This window comes from Diabrotica virgifera, chromosome 3 (assembly GCF_917563875.1).
Source record: "Diabrotica virgifera virgifera chromosome 3, PGI_DIABVI_V3a".
In the NCBI taxonomy this organism is placed as follows: domain Eukaryota; kingdom Metazoa; phylum Arthropoda; class Insecta; order Coleoptera; family Chrysomelidae; genus Diabrotica; species Diabrotica virgifera.
In genome coordinates, this window is record NC_065445.1 from 184,811,878 (window position 1) to 184,830,401 (window position 18,524).

An 18,524-nucleotide genomic window follows, 5' to 3' on the forward strand; every position below is an offset into this window, starting at 1 on the left:
AAAACGCGCCTCCAGACTCTACCTCATAGGTGGCCGGGAAAAGGGTCAAAAATACCTTAATAATAGCATAGGAATGTTAAAATCATAATAAATAAATATATAGATAGAAAAGTAAGACCAAGGTTTTGTTTTTATTGTATTTCTATGAGAATTTGAGAATCTGCTCAAGTTTGGAGCGCTGTAAAACCTAGATGAATAAATAAAATTAAACAACTTCATAGTGAAAATTATTGTTCGTTGAAAAATCCTCTATAAAATCCCTATGATGTTATTTTATTGTAAATAAACGGGAAAAAAGGTATAACCTCCAAAAGGAAACTTCTTACAAAATTTTCTCTTATTTTTGTTTATAACTGTTTTGTTGGTCACTCGACGATAAAAAGTAATAGATATAAAATTGTACAAAATTTAATTTGCTACATTTTATATGTAATTAAATTTTCTGTATGGTTGCTAGTTTAGGAGATACAGTGCAAAAGCCCTTTGCACCCCTTTTTCTAAGATGGCGGCCGGGGGACAAGGGTGGCGACCCCAAAAACTTGAACTTAAGCTTCTACTGAACCCCTCTACACATTAAAAAATAAAATCGACTTCTCTAAGAAATGCAACCCTAAATGTAGCATTTCAATGGACTATTAATTTTTATTCATTAAACAGATCGGTGCAGTTCGACCTTATATCGGATCCTCTACTAAAATATTATCTTTTTCAGGATGAGAGTGAAGGCCTCATAGAATCATGGAAAGCTAAAAATATGGATAATATCACAGAGTTACACAACAAGACACCGGTTTGGAACGACGAAACCCAGTCGTATGTTTTGAACTTTCACGGTAGAGTTACTCAAGCATCTGTTAAGAATTTTCAAATTGTTCACGACAGTGATACAGATTATGTTGTTATGCAGTTTGGCAGAGTTGCTGAAGATGTATTTACCATGGATTTCAGGTAAGTCTTCGTTTCCTCATTCATCATCATCATGCAACCTCTTCCGTCCACTGCTGGACATAGGTCTCCCCATTATTCTCATCTCTCCAAGGTTCTGTGCGTCTTGTTGCCATTTATTGGACATTCGTTTAATGTCGTCCATCCAACGTGTTGGTGGTCGTCCTCTGCTGCGTTTTTCTTCTCTTGGATGGCAGTCAATTAGTTTTCTGGTCCACCTTGAGTCTTTCAGTCTCGGCACGTGACCTGCCCAATTCCATTTCAGCTGGGCTATACGTTCGACGACATCAGTGATACCTGTTCTTTTCGTTAGGTTTTAGTTCCTTATTTTGTCACGCCGAGAATCGATCTTTCCATGCGCCTTTGTGCGTGAGAGTTTCTGCTCCGTATATCAAAATAGGAAGAACGCAATGGTCAAATGTCTTCCGTTTCATAGCTATTCTAGTCTACATTGTTTGATTTGCTTGTCTGGATAATGTTCAGAAGAAATGCGTTCAATGTGCTTCCCCGTTTAGGATTTTGTCCTCTTCAGGGTTTGAGGTGAATGTATTGTGTTGGCAGCAAAAGCAAACAGTCCGAAAAACACACTGGGGCAAGCGCCGTGTCCTGGTGTTCTTGGATCCTGGGTTATGCCGGACGGTGGTGTCCAGAAGGCTAAGAAGTCAACAGAGAAGAAAGTTTGATGGATTGTTGTTGGTTCCATAGACATTTACGTGTACTGTCCGTGCTTTGCTCTCGACCAGTCTCCCTAGAAACCATTGTACAACGACAGGCGAACCTGCGTCCGTCGTCGGCGGTCAGGAGGTGGCTTTGAGCGCAGCGTGGACAGTGTGCGTTCGAGTGGAGAAAATAGTTGCGGCTATTTTCTTGGGACGAACAGGTATAATTGTGCAATGAAGTTGGGAAACCGCAAAAAACCAACTTCTCCCTGTTCGGGGTAGGGAAGAGGAAATGTTAGAGGTGGGTACGGTAGGCTAACGGGGTAGCCTCAAGGATGTTTTCGTACTCCACCGGGAGTTCGTCAATGCATGTTTGCATTAGAGCGGACGGTACATGAATCTTTTTGCGTTTGGGCTTTCGGTGGAGTACGTGGCCGGAAGATGAACAGGAACATTTGAGAGATTCTTGTGTGTCGGAAGGGGGGCCGTTGATTACTTTGATTGTGAAGTTCCTGTTCAGAGAGTTTATTCTCTCGGTGATTTTAGGGGTGTTCGAGATGTTATGGATTTCGTTTGAGGGATATCGCCAGTGCTCATAGTTACATCTACGCAAGACTCTACGTTCTGTCCTCAACAACCTCTCTTGTTTTTGTCTCGAACAAAGAGAGTAGATACATGATTTGTACTCCATGACGGGTCGAATAAAGGTCCTGTAAGTGTGAATGAGAGTCTTCTTGTGTGTCTTGCCAATTTTTCCCGAGAGAGCGTTGAGAAGTCTGGCCCTGTTCCTTACCCTATCTAAAGTTGCCTTTAGATCTGCGTCCCAGTTGAGAGTCCTGGTAAACAGTACTCCCAAATAGTTCGCAGTCGGGCTAACAACAAGCCTTTCTCCCAACAGTCTCAGTGGATGTTGGTCGTCATCATTGCATATGATTCTATTTGACACAGAAGGGGCGCGAAACACAATTGTTGTTGTTTTGTTCGCGTTCAGCGTGACTCTCCACTTACAACACCATTCGCCGACGCCGTCCAACAGAGCCTGGGCTCTTCTGAAGAGGAGTCTTGGGTTGTATCGAGAGGTTGTTGAGAGCAGAGTCGTGTCGTCTGCATAGAGAAACAGCCGAGTACCTGGGATATTTTGGTTAGTGATGTCGCTGTTGTAGATGATGTACAACAGCGGTGCTAGGACTGAACCCTGGGGAACTCCAGCTTGTGGAGTGAAGGGGGTGGACCTTTGATCGCCTATTTTAACTCTGACAGTACGGTTGTGGAGGTAGGAGTGTACAATTTTGGTAAATTGCAATGGTAGCCCGATGTCCAGAAGTTTCCGAACAAGCCCGTCGTGCCAGACCTGGTCGAAAGCCTTCTGCACATCCAGAAATGTGGCTATGGCGAATGAACCATCGTTGATGGTTTGAGTAACTTTGGTAGTGAAATCTATTAATGCATGTTTAGTAGATTTACCTGACTGGAATCCGTATTGGAATTTTGGTATGATATTGTGGTTTTCGAGAAAGTCATTGAGCCTCTCTTTTAGGATTAGCTCAAGAACTTTACCCAGAGTATTGATTAATGAAATTGGTCTATAGGATTCCACGTCGGTTGGGGGTTTGCCTTTTTTCAAAAGCATGATGGTGTTGGCCACCTTCCAAGGAGTAGGAAAGTGGCTGTTTTTGAGACATGCATTGAATATTTTAGTTAGAAGAGGAATTATACTCTCTGGAAGTTTTTTGAGGCACCTTCGGTTGATGCCATCAGGTCCGGGAGCGCTGTTTTTGCCGATTTTACAAAAGCTCTCCGTTTCCCTGTCTGTGAGGGGGTCCATGATAGGATCATAGACTGGAATGTAGTGGTTGAGAGTAACATTTACAATGTATTCTGTGTTGAATTTAAATATGCGATCAAAGTTCGGGTTATCTGGGGTTTGAAAATTGTTTTGAAGCGAATTTCTGAATGCTTCGGCTTTCCCTTCTGGGGAATTGACTATGTGATTATTGACCAACAGATGGGATGGTTGAGATACTTTTTGTTTTGTTAGGACTTTGAATTTTTGCCAGAATTTACCTCCGTCTCTGTAGTCCAGTTTTGAGGTAGCATCTTCCCACCGGCGAGCCGTTAGGACAGATATCTCCCTCTTTATCCTGGCACAGATCCGGTTGTACTCTGTTTTGATTAATGGGTTTCTGTTGGCCTTGTATTGACGTAGAAGACGTCGTTTTTGTTGGATTTTGGCAATGATGTATTGTGGAAGTGCCGGTGATGTATAGGTTATTTGTTTGAGTGGAATTGCGTGCGTGATCGCCTCAGTGATGAGGTTCTCGATATCGGTTGCACTGGTGTCGATACTATCGTTAGTATCGAGTTCGCCTAACATAGGGAGATTTTGTGTGATGAAGTTTTGGAATTCAGTCCAGTTAGCGTGACGATAGTCTCTTATAGATCTTGGAGGGTTTGGTTGTTTTGGAATTAGTATGTCGGTGTCGACAAGAAGAGGTAAGTGGTCTGACGTTATTGAATCGCCCATGTGGCATCTATCCCCGAACCGATCCAGAATGTTACTAGTAACTAGGATGTGGTCGACAATAGAGGCCCAATTGGCGTTCATAAACGTGAATTCAGTGTTGGTGATTCTTGAAATGGGAAGGTCTAGTAGATAATCCGTGAGGCGGATGCCTTCTGGGTTTTGACGGTGATCACCAAACTGTGTGTGTCTACAATTTAGATCGCCCATCAACACAGCTTTGCCGAGCCTCGAAAAGTACTCTAGCAATTGCCTGTTGAGTGGTTGATCCGGGTGTTTGTAGTAAGAGACTATCGTGAGGGTTTCGTTATTGGGGATATGCACGTCAATTGCCAGGAAGTCCACATCAGGTGGACGAAAATTTTGTGGGAATGTGTGTGTGTTGTACGCTATTCCGTGTTTCACGAGAATACCATTCCCACGTGAAACCTGACAGCGGCTTCGATGGATGATCGAATATCCTGCGAAGTGTGGATCGTTTTTCGACAGAGTATCTGTGAGTGCGAGGATCTGGATGTTATGCTTCGACAGGATATTCTTGATGAGGGGTCTCTTTTTGGAGAGACCCTGACAGTTGACTGTGCCTAGGGTGAAATCCATAAAGGGAGGGTGTTTAGTGGTTGGAGCGGAATGTCACCGTGCTATCGGGGTGTTGCTCTTAAATATGCCTCTTAGTGAACCATACGCCACCCAAGCAAGTGTTATTTGTCGTTGAAATTCACAGGTCTGATTATCCATGCTTATTCTGATTTCATGACCGAGATATATGTACTTTTCGGTCAGTTCTGTCAATTTCCTCATTGATTAATGTGATATCTCAAAGGAAAAATAAAAAAAAATAAGTGAATTGTATCAGAAATTTTCTTGAAAAATCATTCTTAGAGTCTTTCTTATACTTGCTGCAGAATTTCGGCTATTTCGCAAAGATAGATGACTTATCTGCATACAAGCCATATGTTGGACAGGAAATCTGATATTTTCTTCTTGTTTATTTGAAGTGCAAATTAGTAAAAATCCAACAAAAGTCAGTATAAACCGGTGTGTTTTAATCTTGATATTTTTGTATTTTTATTATATTAAGAGTAACTTCTCATAGTATAATGTTGACGCAGGTCTTTTTGGCCCATACCTTGACAATTATTCTCCACACTTTGTGATACTTAGATTTTTTTTTTTTTTTTTTTAATTTTTAGGACCTTTAATGTCCTTTTCCACTTACACCTAACCGTCATTTTCTTGGTCGGCCCACTCGTCTTTTATCAGGTATTTCTGTGTTTATCAATATCTTTGGTAATTATTCCTGATTCATTTTTTGTCTTTTTCCATTTCCTGGATTATTATTGAAATCATGTATTCGATTATTTTTTTTGTAGCGCACTTTGAACTCCTTCTCTTTTTGTTTCTCTTCAATTGCTGTTATTCGTAAGTTTTTTTTGTGATTTTCGTTCGCGTTTGCTCATATCATATATCATGTTATATTACGATTAAAATATTTTTTACCTTTAACTTCTTCTAGTTGATTAAGTTGATTTTACATATTAATTTTTGTCGTTATTTTTTTATCTCATTTATAGTCCAGGCTGTATGCTCGCCCCCGTTAGGTAAATTATTCCGATTCATTTTTTTTTGCACATTATACTCAAAAAGAGGTCCCTATAACAAATCCACAGAGTGCCAGGCGGTACCGCGGTTGGAAAATTGTTTTTAAGCAAATTCAAAAATCAATTTTTTAATTTCGACCATTTTTTTTTTTCGATTTCTTGGGACATTCTTAGAAAAAAATAGTCTCTTGTGATTTTTCTCTAAAATTGATTGTTGTCGAGTTGTAAGCGATTTCAAATTTGAAAAACGTGAAAATAGCCATTTTCAAGGCTTAATAACTCGGTCAAAAATTATTATTATGAAAGTCAGAAAATAATCAAACTTTAAAGCCACCCCTATAAGATCCTGAAGAAATTTTTGTCATTATTTTATTACAAAGGTGTTATTTTTAATTAACATAGAGCGCTAAGCGCGTATTGAGGTGGTCGTCGGCGAGAGAGATGCACCATTGAACGGCTGCCTCAATACGCGCTTAGTCATTGTTAATAATTAAAAATAACAGCTTTGTAATAAAATAATGACAAAAATTTCTTCAGGATTTTGTAGGTGGAGCTTTAAACTTTTTTTTTCTTTATTAACCGCATCAACTACTCAGAGTTATTAGCGGGAGAACATAATATACAGTTAATTACATTTGAACATACAATCAGGATTTGTACAATTAATATTACAATAAGTGGGTAGGTTTGGAGTACAATATTTTTTTTTCAACTAATAACTAAAGTATGTAACTTGTCCGTATCTTAATACTAGACATATATAATATAAAAAAAATACTTCTTCACAGTTTGTTGAAAAGGCCTTTAGATATCCTTTAGATAATTGAAAAGGTTTTTCGGATTACAATTATCTTCTAAAACATCTTTTATATTTATAGGTATTGAATGTTTGTTTCTTTCATTAATAAATTTAGGACAATCTACCAAAATATGTGGTATGGATATATTACAGTTACAATGATCACATATAGGGTGATTTGATTTAGATATAATATGACCATGAGTTAGTCTGCTTTGTCCTATACGCAAACGAGTTATTTTAGCAAACAATCGGCGATCGATGTTTATCTCACACCATGAATGTGTTGTACGTTTAATAGTCTGTAGAAATGATTTTGATTGTTGCCATTTATTTTCCCATTCACTTAGCTCTTTCTGTTTCACGAACGTTTTAAAATCGGTCACTGACACTTTATTCACTGTTATTGAAGATGCACTGTGTATTGCTTCACCGGCATAATGATCCACTTTTTCGTTGCCTTCCAAACCAGTATGTGATGGAACCCAAAAGAAGTGAATTTGCTGTTTTGCTTGATTTATAAGGTGTAATTGATGTTGTATTAGCTGAACAATAGGATTACTGGTATAGAGCTGTTTTATTGAATGTAATGCACTAAGAGAATCAGTAATTATCAGAGTTTTTGAGATGTTAAGGTTGTTTACATGAATTAATGCTTGTAGAATCGAAAACAATTCTCCAGACAGAATACTGCTAGTAGATGATAGTTTAAATTGCAATATGGAATTTGGAGTGACAATTGCTGATCCTACACCATCACTGGTTTTGGATGCATCTGTATAGATGTGATAATAATCGGAAAAACAAGAAAGTTTGTTAAGTGACTCTTGGTTTATTATTTTGTGAGTAGTTTCGAACTTATTATATTTGGTGAGAGTTAGATCACATTGTAAAGGGGGTAATGTCCATGATGGAAATTCAGCCGTGGTGGTTGACTTATCAAAGAATTTTGGAAACTGAACACTATACGAGGATAGATACCTTCGAATTCTCTCATAGAATGGTGGGTCTGTTCGGGTTTGTTTAATATAAATATCTTTAAAACGGTCACCAATTGTATTATGAAGAGTGATGTGATTTTATTGATTGAATGCTTGATGCATAAGCTAACGATAGTTGTATTCTCCTAAATTTCAAAGGTGGTTCACCAGTTAAACATTGTAAACTTTCAACAGGGCTAGTACGAAAAGCTCCAGTGGCTTTTCTTAATGCTGTATTCTGTATAGTTTCAAGCTGAGCAAGTAATGTCTTCTTGGCAGAAGCGTAAACTATTGAACCATAATCAATCTTTGATCGTATAAATGATTTGTAAATATGAATAAGGCTTTTAAAATCTGACCCCCAATTGTTGTTACACAGAGTTCGCAATAAATTCAGACCAGTTTGACAAGTTTTCTTGATGTACATAATGTGCATTTTCCAAGAGAGCTTTTTATCGAAAAACATGTAGAATGTCGATTCTTTGAAAACAATATACATTTTGTTTTCGTCGTAGAAAATTGTACTCCCACTTGTTTTGACCAATTCTCAAGGTGGTTTAATGTACATTGTAGATTTTTTTGTATCGAGCGAATGTTTTTTCCTTTTGTATATAATACTAAGTCGTCAGCATATAATCTTGCTTTAACAAGTTTTGGTAGATTATCTAATATTTTGTTTATGGAAATCAAAAAAAGTGTTGAACTGATGACAGATCCTTGCGGAGTACCATTTTCTTGATTCTTTATACTGGATGTAATACCATTTACGCGTACTTTAAATTTCCTATTATCTAAAAAGTTACGAATAAAATAAAGTATGTTACCTTTCACTCCCCAGTGACTTAATGTGTTTAAAATATCATACCTCCAAGCCATATCGAAAGCTTTATTAATGTCAACAAATACAGCAAGACATTCCTGTTTAATAGCAAAACTTTCATGTATTTCTGATTCTAAATCTATTAAATTATCCAAAGTTGACCTGTTTCTTCGAAATCCGCTTTGCTCATTAATTATTAAATTATTTTTGTCTAGAAACCACAACAACCTTTTATTTACCATTTTTTCTAATATTTTGCAGATTGTGTTGGTGAGGGAAATTGGTCGATATGATTCAGGGTCAGTTCGTGTTTTGTTTGCTTTCAATAAAGGTATTACTATCGCCTCCGCCCATTTCGATGGAAATTCATGGCTATTCCAAATTTTGTTGTAGAAATCAAGGAGGTATAGTTTTGCGTTGTCTGGCAGATTTTGAAGAAAACTTACAGGAATTTCATCTGGTCCTGGTGCAGACTTTTTGGTAGTACGTAAGGAATGATTTAGTTCTTCTATTGTAAATGGTTTGTTAAGGGAGTTATCTTCCATGTCAATAAAATCAATTAATTTCTGTTCTGTATGTATCTTAATGTTTAAAAAATCTTTGGAGTAATTGTTGTTGCTACTGTTTATTTCAAATTGCTTAGCAAAAAGCTCTGCAATTTCAACGTCAGATGATAATATGTGCTTGTTTTCATACAAGAATGGGATTTTTTTATAACTATTGCATCCAGATACTTTTCTGACCTTTTCCCATACAGTACCTATTCGCGGTGTGCAAGTACTTGGAAGGGAAACGAGAAACTACACGAGAAATTCATATTGTCAATTGAAATTGTCAAATTGACGTATATTTCATACCTTCTGTCATTGAAGCAGAAAAATTATATATTGCTCCACAATATTGATATAATATGCAATTATTATATAAAGGTAAATTTAATTAATTGTATTTTGATTGCAGTATTTTGCAGTATAAATTGTATTTTATTTACTACATACACTTGTATACGTTTTCATAAGATAACCTGAATCTTATTTTTTCTTCTTATTATTTTTTTGGACTGTGGCCTTGACAATTATCCAGTAACCAGGACTAATATAATTGGCCAATATAATTAAAAGTGCGAATAAAAGTACAGAGCGTAGAAATAGGGGTCGCTGAGCGGAATTGGAAGGTTTCAATAGGCATAGAATTATTAATACTAGACAGAAATTCCTGCCAAGATTTTTTTCTACTTAATTTTGTAACATATCTAAATTGGGCTCGTAATTTTTTATACTCGATGGTGTTTTCTGTAGTTTTGCAACGCTGCATTTTGTTAAAAGAATTTTTATATTGTTTAATAGCTTGGCTACAATCTTCACTCCACCATGGAAGAGAAGTTCTTTTCAAAATTTTTGTTTTGCCTACGTGGATGTTAGCAGCAGTATATAATAATGATGTGAATGAATTTAATATTTCATCGATAGATTGATCTTTTGTAGTTTCTTCTAATGTTTGGTAATTTCGTTGGATATATGTTTTAAATGAATACCAATCTGCTTTCTTCAAGTTCCATTTTGGAGTCGGAGAGGTATTGCTCTTGTTGTCATTAATTGTCATAGTAATTTTAATAGGATAATGGTCGCTACCATATAAATATGGTATTACATCCCATGAAAGCTTTGGTGATAATACAGGATCGCAAATTGATAAATCAATAGCTGAGGAGGAACCCACGTGAATATTATATCGGGTTGGTTGCCCGTCGTTTAGGAGGTTCAAGTTTTTAGAAATTATCAAGTTTTCCAAGATTTTCCCTTTAGAGTTTGTTCCGAGAGATATAGATATAGTTCCGTTAGATATATTGGATTGTGGCTATTGAAATCACCTACAATTATTCTCGGAGTTGGAATTTGATCCAATAAATCTGTAAGATCTGTTTCTGTTATTGATTGGTTTGGGGAAATATATATATTGCAAATACATATTTTTTGGGGAAATAGAACTGTTGCCGCTACTACTTCTAGACCACTCTTAATTTCTAAAATTTTTGATTCGTAATTTTGGTGTACATACATAGCGACTCCTCCACTAGCTATATTTGCATCCCTCCGATTTTTGTAGTAACATTTATAATTTTTCATTTGGTAAGTATGCTGTCCTTTAAAATTCGTCTCCTGTATACATATAATGGATGGTATGATTTCTGAACATAAGTGTTTAAACATTTCAAAGTGAGTGTAAAACCCGTTTATATTCCACTGTAGTATGCAATCCATTTTTATTTTTATTATATATTTTTATTCTTGTGAAGACTCTATAGAACTATCAGAGTCCTCTAGAAATTGTTTTATGGCAGCCGGACTCAAGTTGAGTTGTTTCATTATTCTTTTTCGTATTCTAGTACTCCTGCTTTTTATGACTCGATCGGTATAGTATGGATGCATTTTTGACAATGTTTTCAAGAAGTCGTCGTGAAAAGTTTCGTTTAGCACTTGTGATATCGGTTTCCATTGGTTTTTGGGGGTGTGTTCTCGTTTTTTTCTTTATTCGAGTCATTTTTGTTAAGCTTTTCAGTTAATTTTGTCGTTTCTTTTGATAAAATAGGCATTGGAGTTTCAGAAGTTAATGGGCTATTCTGATGTAAGGTCGTATTGGGAGGAATTAGGTTTGATGATGAAATAGTCATTGTATTAGGTGTTTCAGAAGTTGATGGGCTATTCTGATGTTAGGTCGTATTAGGAGGATTTAGGTTTGATGATGACATAGCCATTGTAGTAGGTGTTTCAGAAGTTGATGGGCTATTCTGATGTAAGGTCGTATTGGGAGGATTTAGGCAGTTATTAGCGAAATGCCCCTTTAGATTACAAGAAGTGCATTCTTGACTTTCATGTGATAAAAAAATACGATAATTTGTATTATCATGTGTCACAAGTATTGAATCAGGAACGACGGTGCAGGGTGGAGATATATACACTTGACGAGGAAAACTTAGGATATGTTTGTATGCAGGATTAGAGGTACCTATTCGTAAAAAACTAATAGATGAAGTTAGTGTATAGCCAAGTTGTTTTAATTGATGTTCGAGGAATTCGTGTGGGATAGACGGGCAGACATGTGATAGTAGTAGACGTTGACTGGGTATTATTAAAGGACGAGTTTGAACTTCTTCTCTATTTACTGTGATTATTCCTCGATGTTGTTTCATAAATTAATCTACGATAGTTTTGCTGGATAAATACATGCAGATTCCGTTGCCGGATATTCTTGAACAGAATAAGATGTTCTTTGGATTGACATTTTTTCTAATGGCTAAGAGGTATTCTTCTATTTTAATACCATTTAAGGAATTAAAAACAAGAGCTTGGTCTTTCAAAGGGAAAGTGGTAGGTTGTTGTTGCGTAAGAGCAGTTGAATAGCTATAGGGTTTGTTGGTGTTATCGTTGTTGGTTGAAGTCATCATTATTTTTTATAATATTGTTGATTCGAAAAATTTTTCATTTGCAAAATTTTAAAGCCGGACCTGCTTTTATACAGGTTCGACTAATTAGGTGGTCTTGATAATAATTAGAAAGGTTAGATACACACACTTTGTTTACTTATTATTTTGATAAATTTAATTACAAAATAACATTAAGGAAAAAGGTTTTTGTATCCTTACTTTTTCAGCATGTGATGTATCACTTCTCACTAACACAATTGTTAGCTTTAGTTTATTAAATTTGGTTTTATTTTCAAAGTATTCAAACTTTAAACGGAGCTGAATAAAACATGTGTTTATTAGACTATTGCCAGGGTTGGCCTCTCAGCTTTAAACTTTGATTTGATCACTTTCTGACTTTCACAATAATCATTTTTAACCCAGTTATTCATATTTTAAATCGCACATAACTGGACAAAAATCAATTTTAGATACAAATCACAAGAGACCTTTTTTGCTCAGAATGACCCAAAGAATCTAACAATAAATTTCCGAAATGAAAAATTGATTTTTTGAATTTGTTTAAAAAATAGTTTAAACAATTTTCCGACCACGGTACTGCCAGGCACCCTGTTGAACGTTATTCTCCATATACCATTGTCGCAAATGGGTCCCAGTATCCTTCTTAATATCTTTCGTTCAAAAGTATTAATATACTCCAGGGAAATAAGCTAGAAATAGACACTGTTCGGGACACTCAAAGATCCAGGTAGCTGACTACTTTTTTTAGTTATTGTAGACCTACAGGAAGAAACCCTACCTGTTTCCTGCCTAGAGTTCGCGTCCGTTTTTAATTATTTAAATAATTTAGTTCCAAAATCGCGATTTTTTTCGATTTTTTGAACTTCATTCAAAAGCTAAATAATTGACATAAAATTACAAAATTTAATTTTGTAGAACATTGAAAAACCTTCAAAATGCAGATTTTTAAAGTTAAAAAGTTAATTTGTTGCTACGAAAACTGCAAAATAGGTGAAAATCGTTATTTGTTAATAACTTTACTAAAACTACTTTAGAACTGTATTGTTTCACCTACAGTTGGGTATTGGGGTACTTAACAAACCCTCAAAATTTGAGACCGATCCATTAATTAGTTTAAAAGATATTCTATTTGTTTACAGAGACCTTTATTTTGCAATAACAAAGACAGAAGATAATGAAGATAGGGCAATTATGTGTATGCCAAATGAAAATAGAAAAGTGATACTATCAAAATGTACTAAAAAATGATAAAAAAATTATCTAATATAGTTAGTGTGACCAACTCCTATTTAGTCAAATTCGGGACACGGCTGAAAAAAATACCTAAAATCCGGGACTTTTCAATGAAAATCGGGCCATTTTTTTAATATAGAACTTCCATAATATCGTCATTTTATTTATTAAATATTTTTATGTTGAAAATGATATTTTTAATGCGGTTAAGCCACAATAATTGGTTGTAATGATGATAATAACGATGATTAAAATACAGAAAAGAAAAAAAGTTCAGTTTGAGTTTTTGTAGAACTATAATACCAAATACCACAATATGCAGCGTTTTGGATGTGGTATTAATATTCTTCTTCTTCTTCAGCCTTCAGAAATCAAACTTTGGACATGGGCATCCCCCAATTCAATCTAGTGTTGTCTATTTTGCGCCACGTGTTTCCAGTTCTGTCCTCCAAAGTTATTTGTCATCAGCCCATCTCATTTGTGGCATTCCTTTGCTTCTTTTTCCTAACCAGGGTCTCCATTGTTGTATTTCATGATTCCATCTTTTATCCTTCAGTCGGGCATTGTGTCCTGCGAAGCTCTATTTTAATTTGGCAGCATGTTCTCCTGCATCTTTTACTTTGGTTTTGTTTCTAATCCATTTATTTGTTTTTTTTTTATCTATCAAGCCTCACCCCGAGCATTGATCTTAATATTACACTCCCGAAATTGTCGACTTTTTTTCGTCCTACCAATTCAGTTTTATATGAATTCTTAGAAGAATATTCAAAATTTCAAAATAGAATTTTACCAAAACATTGAAAATTCGGATGGCCCGGAAGCCTGGTCCGGAACGCCGGGACACGACTTCGTAATTCGGGCCATGTCCCGGATGTTTCGGGCTAGTTGGTCACACTAAATATAGTCAAAAATCCTAATGCCAAATTTTTGAAATTTTGTAGTTTATAAACATTTTAATAACCTTAAAAATATTGTCCGTAGAAAATATCATTTTAAATATTCAAAATCCTGGTATTTTACACAAATTTTTAAAAATGTAGTACAATTGGTGACTAGTCGTGGTAAGTGAAGGGGGAGCTGGGAGCCGACAAATGCATGAGTTCAAAATTCCTTTTTGTAAACTTTAAGATAAATTAATGTTGTTTTATAATCAAAATTTAACCCTCACGCACAACTTGAAGTCCATGTGACTAACAGCTTCAGTGAGAACTTGGGTTTATTATTATGTACTAATTCCTACAAATAAACTATTATAATTATTATTAAAAAACTAAAAAAGGCAACTTTAAACTAGTATTATTTTTTATATCTCGGGATCTATTGAATATATTTGGATCTTTCTTTTTTTAGTTTGTATGTAATTTTTCTGTATATTACAAATATTCAATTTGTCTAGACATTTATTAATTAATAAACATTCTAATTTGTTTAAACAATTTTTTAAAAAATAATTTTTCCCAAAAATCCATGTTTTTAATCATACTATCATTCACAAACCATACATACTCATAGACGTTTCACGTAAATTGTCAAGGTCAAGACCACAAACCATACATACTCATAGACGTTTCACGACCATGTTAATCTTTCGGATCGAATTAACGCCATCTCTTGATTGGAATGGGAACTAAATTGACAAATTTTAGTTACCTTTGAATTTCAAATTATAAATTTTGCGGAATTTTTGATGAAATTTCGCAGGAAATTAAAACAACAGAAAGACAATTCAATGTTTTATTCCATATTTTACTGAAAACTTCAAATATTCCAATTTGTTTTCAAAATACTAAACACTACTGCTATGTGTCACGTGAAAGCACTGATGTGTATCGAGTTGAATGAAAATTTTTGAAAGAATCTTGTAGGATGATTGTTTAGATAAATATTACCTTATAATCTTTTACAAACTTCCAAAAATATATAGGTCCGAAATGTTGATGACACACTTGTCTATTGGAATAAACTGTTTCAGGATCTCTTATATTGTTTTTTTAATGTGGAGAAACAGAACACGGGATGATCAATGTAAACTAAAAATTCTACTCATAAAAACGGAGAGGAGGTTAATACACTTGATTAAAATTGTGATTAAATCTAATTAAAAACGTAACACCACTATAATAAAATAATTAAGCCACAAACTGTAAAATAAAAAGTAAATTAACAAATTAATTTAATTGTAAACTGTCAGTTGTTAAATATGACAAGAGAATTGACTGACAGCGACATCTCTGGATTGGAATGGTAACTAATTTGCTGTCTTGACCTTGACAATTTACGTGAAACGTCTATGAGTATGTATGGTTTGTGGTCAAGACAGCAAATTAGTTACCATTTCAATCCAGAGATGTCGCTGTCAGTCAATTCTCTTGTCATATTTAACAACTGACAGTTGACAATTAAATTAATTTGTTATTTACTTTTTATTTTACAGTTTGTGGCTTAATTATTTTATTATAGTGGTGTTACGTTTTTAATTAGATTTAATCACAATTTTAATAAGTGTATTAACCTCCTCTCCATTTTTATGAGTAGAATTTTTAGTTTACATTGATCATCCCGTGTTGTGTTTCTCCACATTAAAAAAAAACTATAATAGATCCTGAAACAGTTTATTCCAATAGACAAGTGTGTCATCAACATTTCGGACCTATATATTTTTGGAAGTTTGTAAAATATTATAAGGTAATATTTATCTAAACAATCATCCTATGTAGAAGATTCTTTCAAAAATTTTCATTCAACTCGATACACATCAGTGCTTTCACGTGACACATAGTAGTGTTTAGCATTTTGAAAACAAATTGGAATATTTGAAGTTTTCAGTAAAATATGGAATAAAACATTGAATTGTCTTTCTGTTGTTTTAATTTCCTGCGAAATTTCATCAAAAATCCCGCAAAATTTATAATTTTAAATTCTCACGTAACTAAAATTTGTCAATTTAGTTCCCATTCCAATCAAGAGATGGCGTTAATTCGATCCGAAAGATTAACGTGGTCGTGAAACGTCTATAAGTATGTATGGTTTGTGCTATCATTATTAATCATAGAAAAAGTTAAGGTATACTTTTATAAATAAATTATCTTCAATAAATAATTATCTAATAAAAATAATTTATTTATTAAAGCGTATTTTAACTTTTTCTATGATCATTAATAATATTATAATTAAAAAAATAGATTTTTGTAAAAAAATATTTTTTCAAGAATTGTTTTAACAAATTAGGCTTTTTATTAATTAATCAATTTATAAACAAATTGCATATGTAATGTACGTAGAAATTAAATACAAATTAAAAAAAGAAAAATCAAAATCCATTGAGTTGGTCCGGAGATACAGAAAATTGTATTAGCTTGAAATTGCTTTTTCGGTATTTTAACTCGGTGCACTTATAGGTTCCCCCTAGTAACCGTTTGAACTACAGTTTTGAAAAATCGTAGAGGGTGCTGTGATGGTACAATGATTGTGCAAATTTTTTAACATAAAATACAAATCCCATTGTTTAAAATGGCATCAATGAGATTCCTTAATTATTATAAACAACTTAGTTGTGAATTAAAAAAATACATGCTAACTTTGTCCCAAATGAACCCAGGCTAAATTTTTTTATTTGAAAATTCGTGTTAAAATACTAGCTTTTCGAATGTATAAAAAGATTGTTTCTACATATATTTTTAAAGTTTTTTTTAAGTTAGTCTGAATGTTTTTAAACTACAAAATTTAAAAAATTTGGCATTAGGATTTTTGGCTATATTGATAAATTTTTTTATCTTTTTTTAACACATTTTGATACTACCACTTTTCTACTTTCATTTGGTATACGCAGAATTGCCCTATCTTCATTATTTTCTGTTTTATGTTATTGCAAAATAAAGGTCTCTGGACGGATCGGTCTCAAATTTTGAGGATTTGTTAAGTACCCCAATACCCAACGTTGGGTGAAACACTACAGTTCTAAGGTAGTTTTAGTAAAAGTTATTAACAAATAACGATTTTCACTTATTTTGCAGTTTGCGAAGCAACAATAGTATATTGTACAACAAGAGAGAAAAAAGACATATTTCTCACAAGTGCAGAAGTTTGTTGGCACGAGTGCCGCAAATCAAGCGAGAGAGAAATATGTCATTTTCTTTCGTGTTGTACACTGTACTTTTTCTATGGATGCGTTTTTGTCAAGAGTTCTAACTTCAAAATTAAATAATTTAGGTGCTTTTAGGTAGGTATATTATATGCCTAAATTGAAATAAAATACATACATACACACAGGTCTATTTAAATTCTTAATATTCTTAAATATTCTTAATATTTACATACTTTATCTATTTAAAATTATAATTCACAGTTGAACAGTCTTAAAAGGTAATTTTTGATAAGTTTTGACCAGTTTGAATACATTTTGCTTGACAAAGATAATTGTGGTTGTACTGTATGTACATGTTACCATGGAAATGGCGATCATATGTATGTAAACCGGCGGTGAACCCGTGAGAAAAAATATTTCTCACTGTAATGGCCGACTTTTCTCACTGCCTGAGAAATTGTTCGTTTTAAATGTATGTAAGTAGTGAGAGAAGTTGCACATTGTATGGCATCCATAGAAAAATTGACTTTTTAACATTCAAATCGGTATTTTGAAGCTTTTTTAATGTTCTAAAAAAATTAAATTTTGTAATTTTATGTCAACTATTTAGCTTTTTAATGGGGTGCAAAAAATCGAAAAAATCGCGTTTTTTGCACTAAATTGTTAATAATTAAAAAACGGACGCGAACTCTAGGCAGGAAACAGGTAGGTTTTCTTCCTATAGGTCTACAATAACTAAAAAAGTAGTCAGCTACCTGGATCTTTGAGTGTCCTGAGAAAATCCTTATTTCTCTGGACTAATAAGGTTTATTGTTTTTTCAGTCATTATCCACGTTTCTACACCATATGTTGCTATTGGCCGTATGATGGTTTTATATATTTTAAACTTTACTTCTTTATCCCTAGCCCGCAGCTGTTTGGATCCAAACACCTGCGACAGAGAGAGTTATGCTTTGTTAGTAAGCATTATCCGTTTTCGTATTTCTTCATGTTGTTCTGAAGCTATTTCCTTGTGGCATTTTTATGATTAATTATTTATAGGGGAAATAAGCCACAATTAAAATGAAAAAATAATTTTATTAACGTTTCGACGCCCAAATCGGGTGCCGTTGTCAAAATACAAAATATTACAGTAATATTTTGTATTTTGACAACGGCACCCGATTTGGGCGTCGAAACGTTAATAAAATTATTTTTTCATTTTAATTGTGGCTTATTTCCCATATAAATAATTAACCGTATTTCTTCCTCGTCGCTGCCATTCTCAGTTATCTGTACACCCAGGTATGTGGCATGTTCTACTACTTCTATATTAGCGTCTTCTATTGTTAAATTCTGCAAGTTTCTTTGGTTTCTTGCTTGTATTAGGGCTTTAGTTTTATCTACGTTGACGGCCAGCCCTATTTCTTTTGCATTTTCTGCAAGCTCCACATATAG

The 18,524-nt window shown here is 34.2% G+C and overlaps 1 protein-coding gene across 1 annotated transcript in view; it reads left to right on the plus strand.

The window, feature by feature from the left end:
• LOC114338398 (protein king tubby 1) overlaps positions 1 to 18,524 on the plus strand; it is a 61,367-nt gene that overhangs the window by 24,884 nt on the left and 17,959 nt on the right. Inside the window, exon 7 of the mRNA XM_050645739.1 lies at positions 713 to 948. Within this exon, the coding sequence (XP_050501696.1) occupies positions 713 to 948 (236 nt within the window). The remainder of the gene's footprint in view (positions 1 to 712; positions 949 to 18,524) is intronic.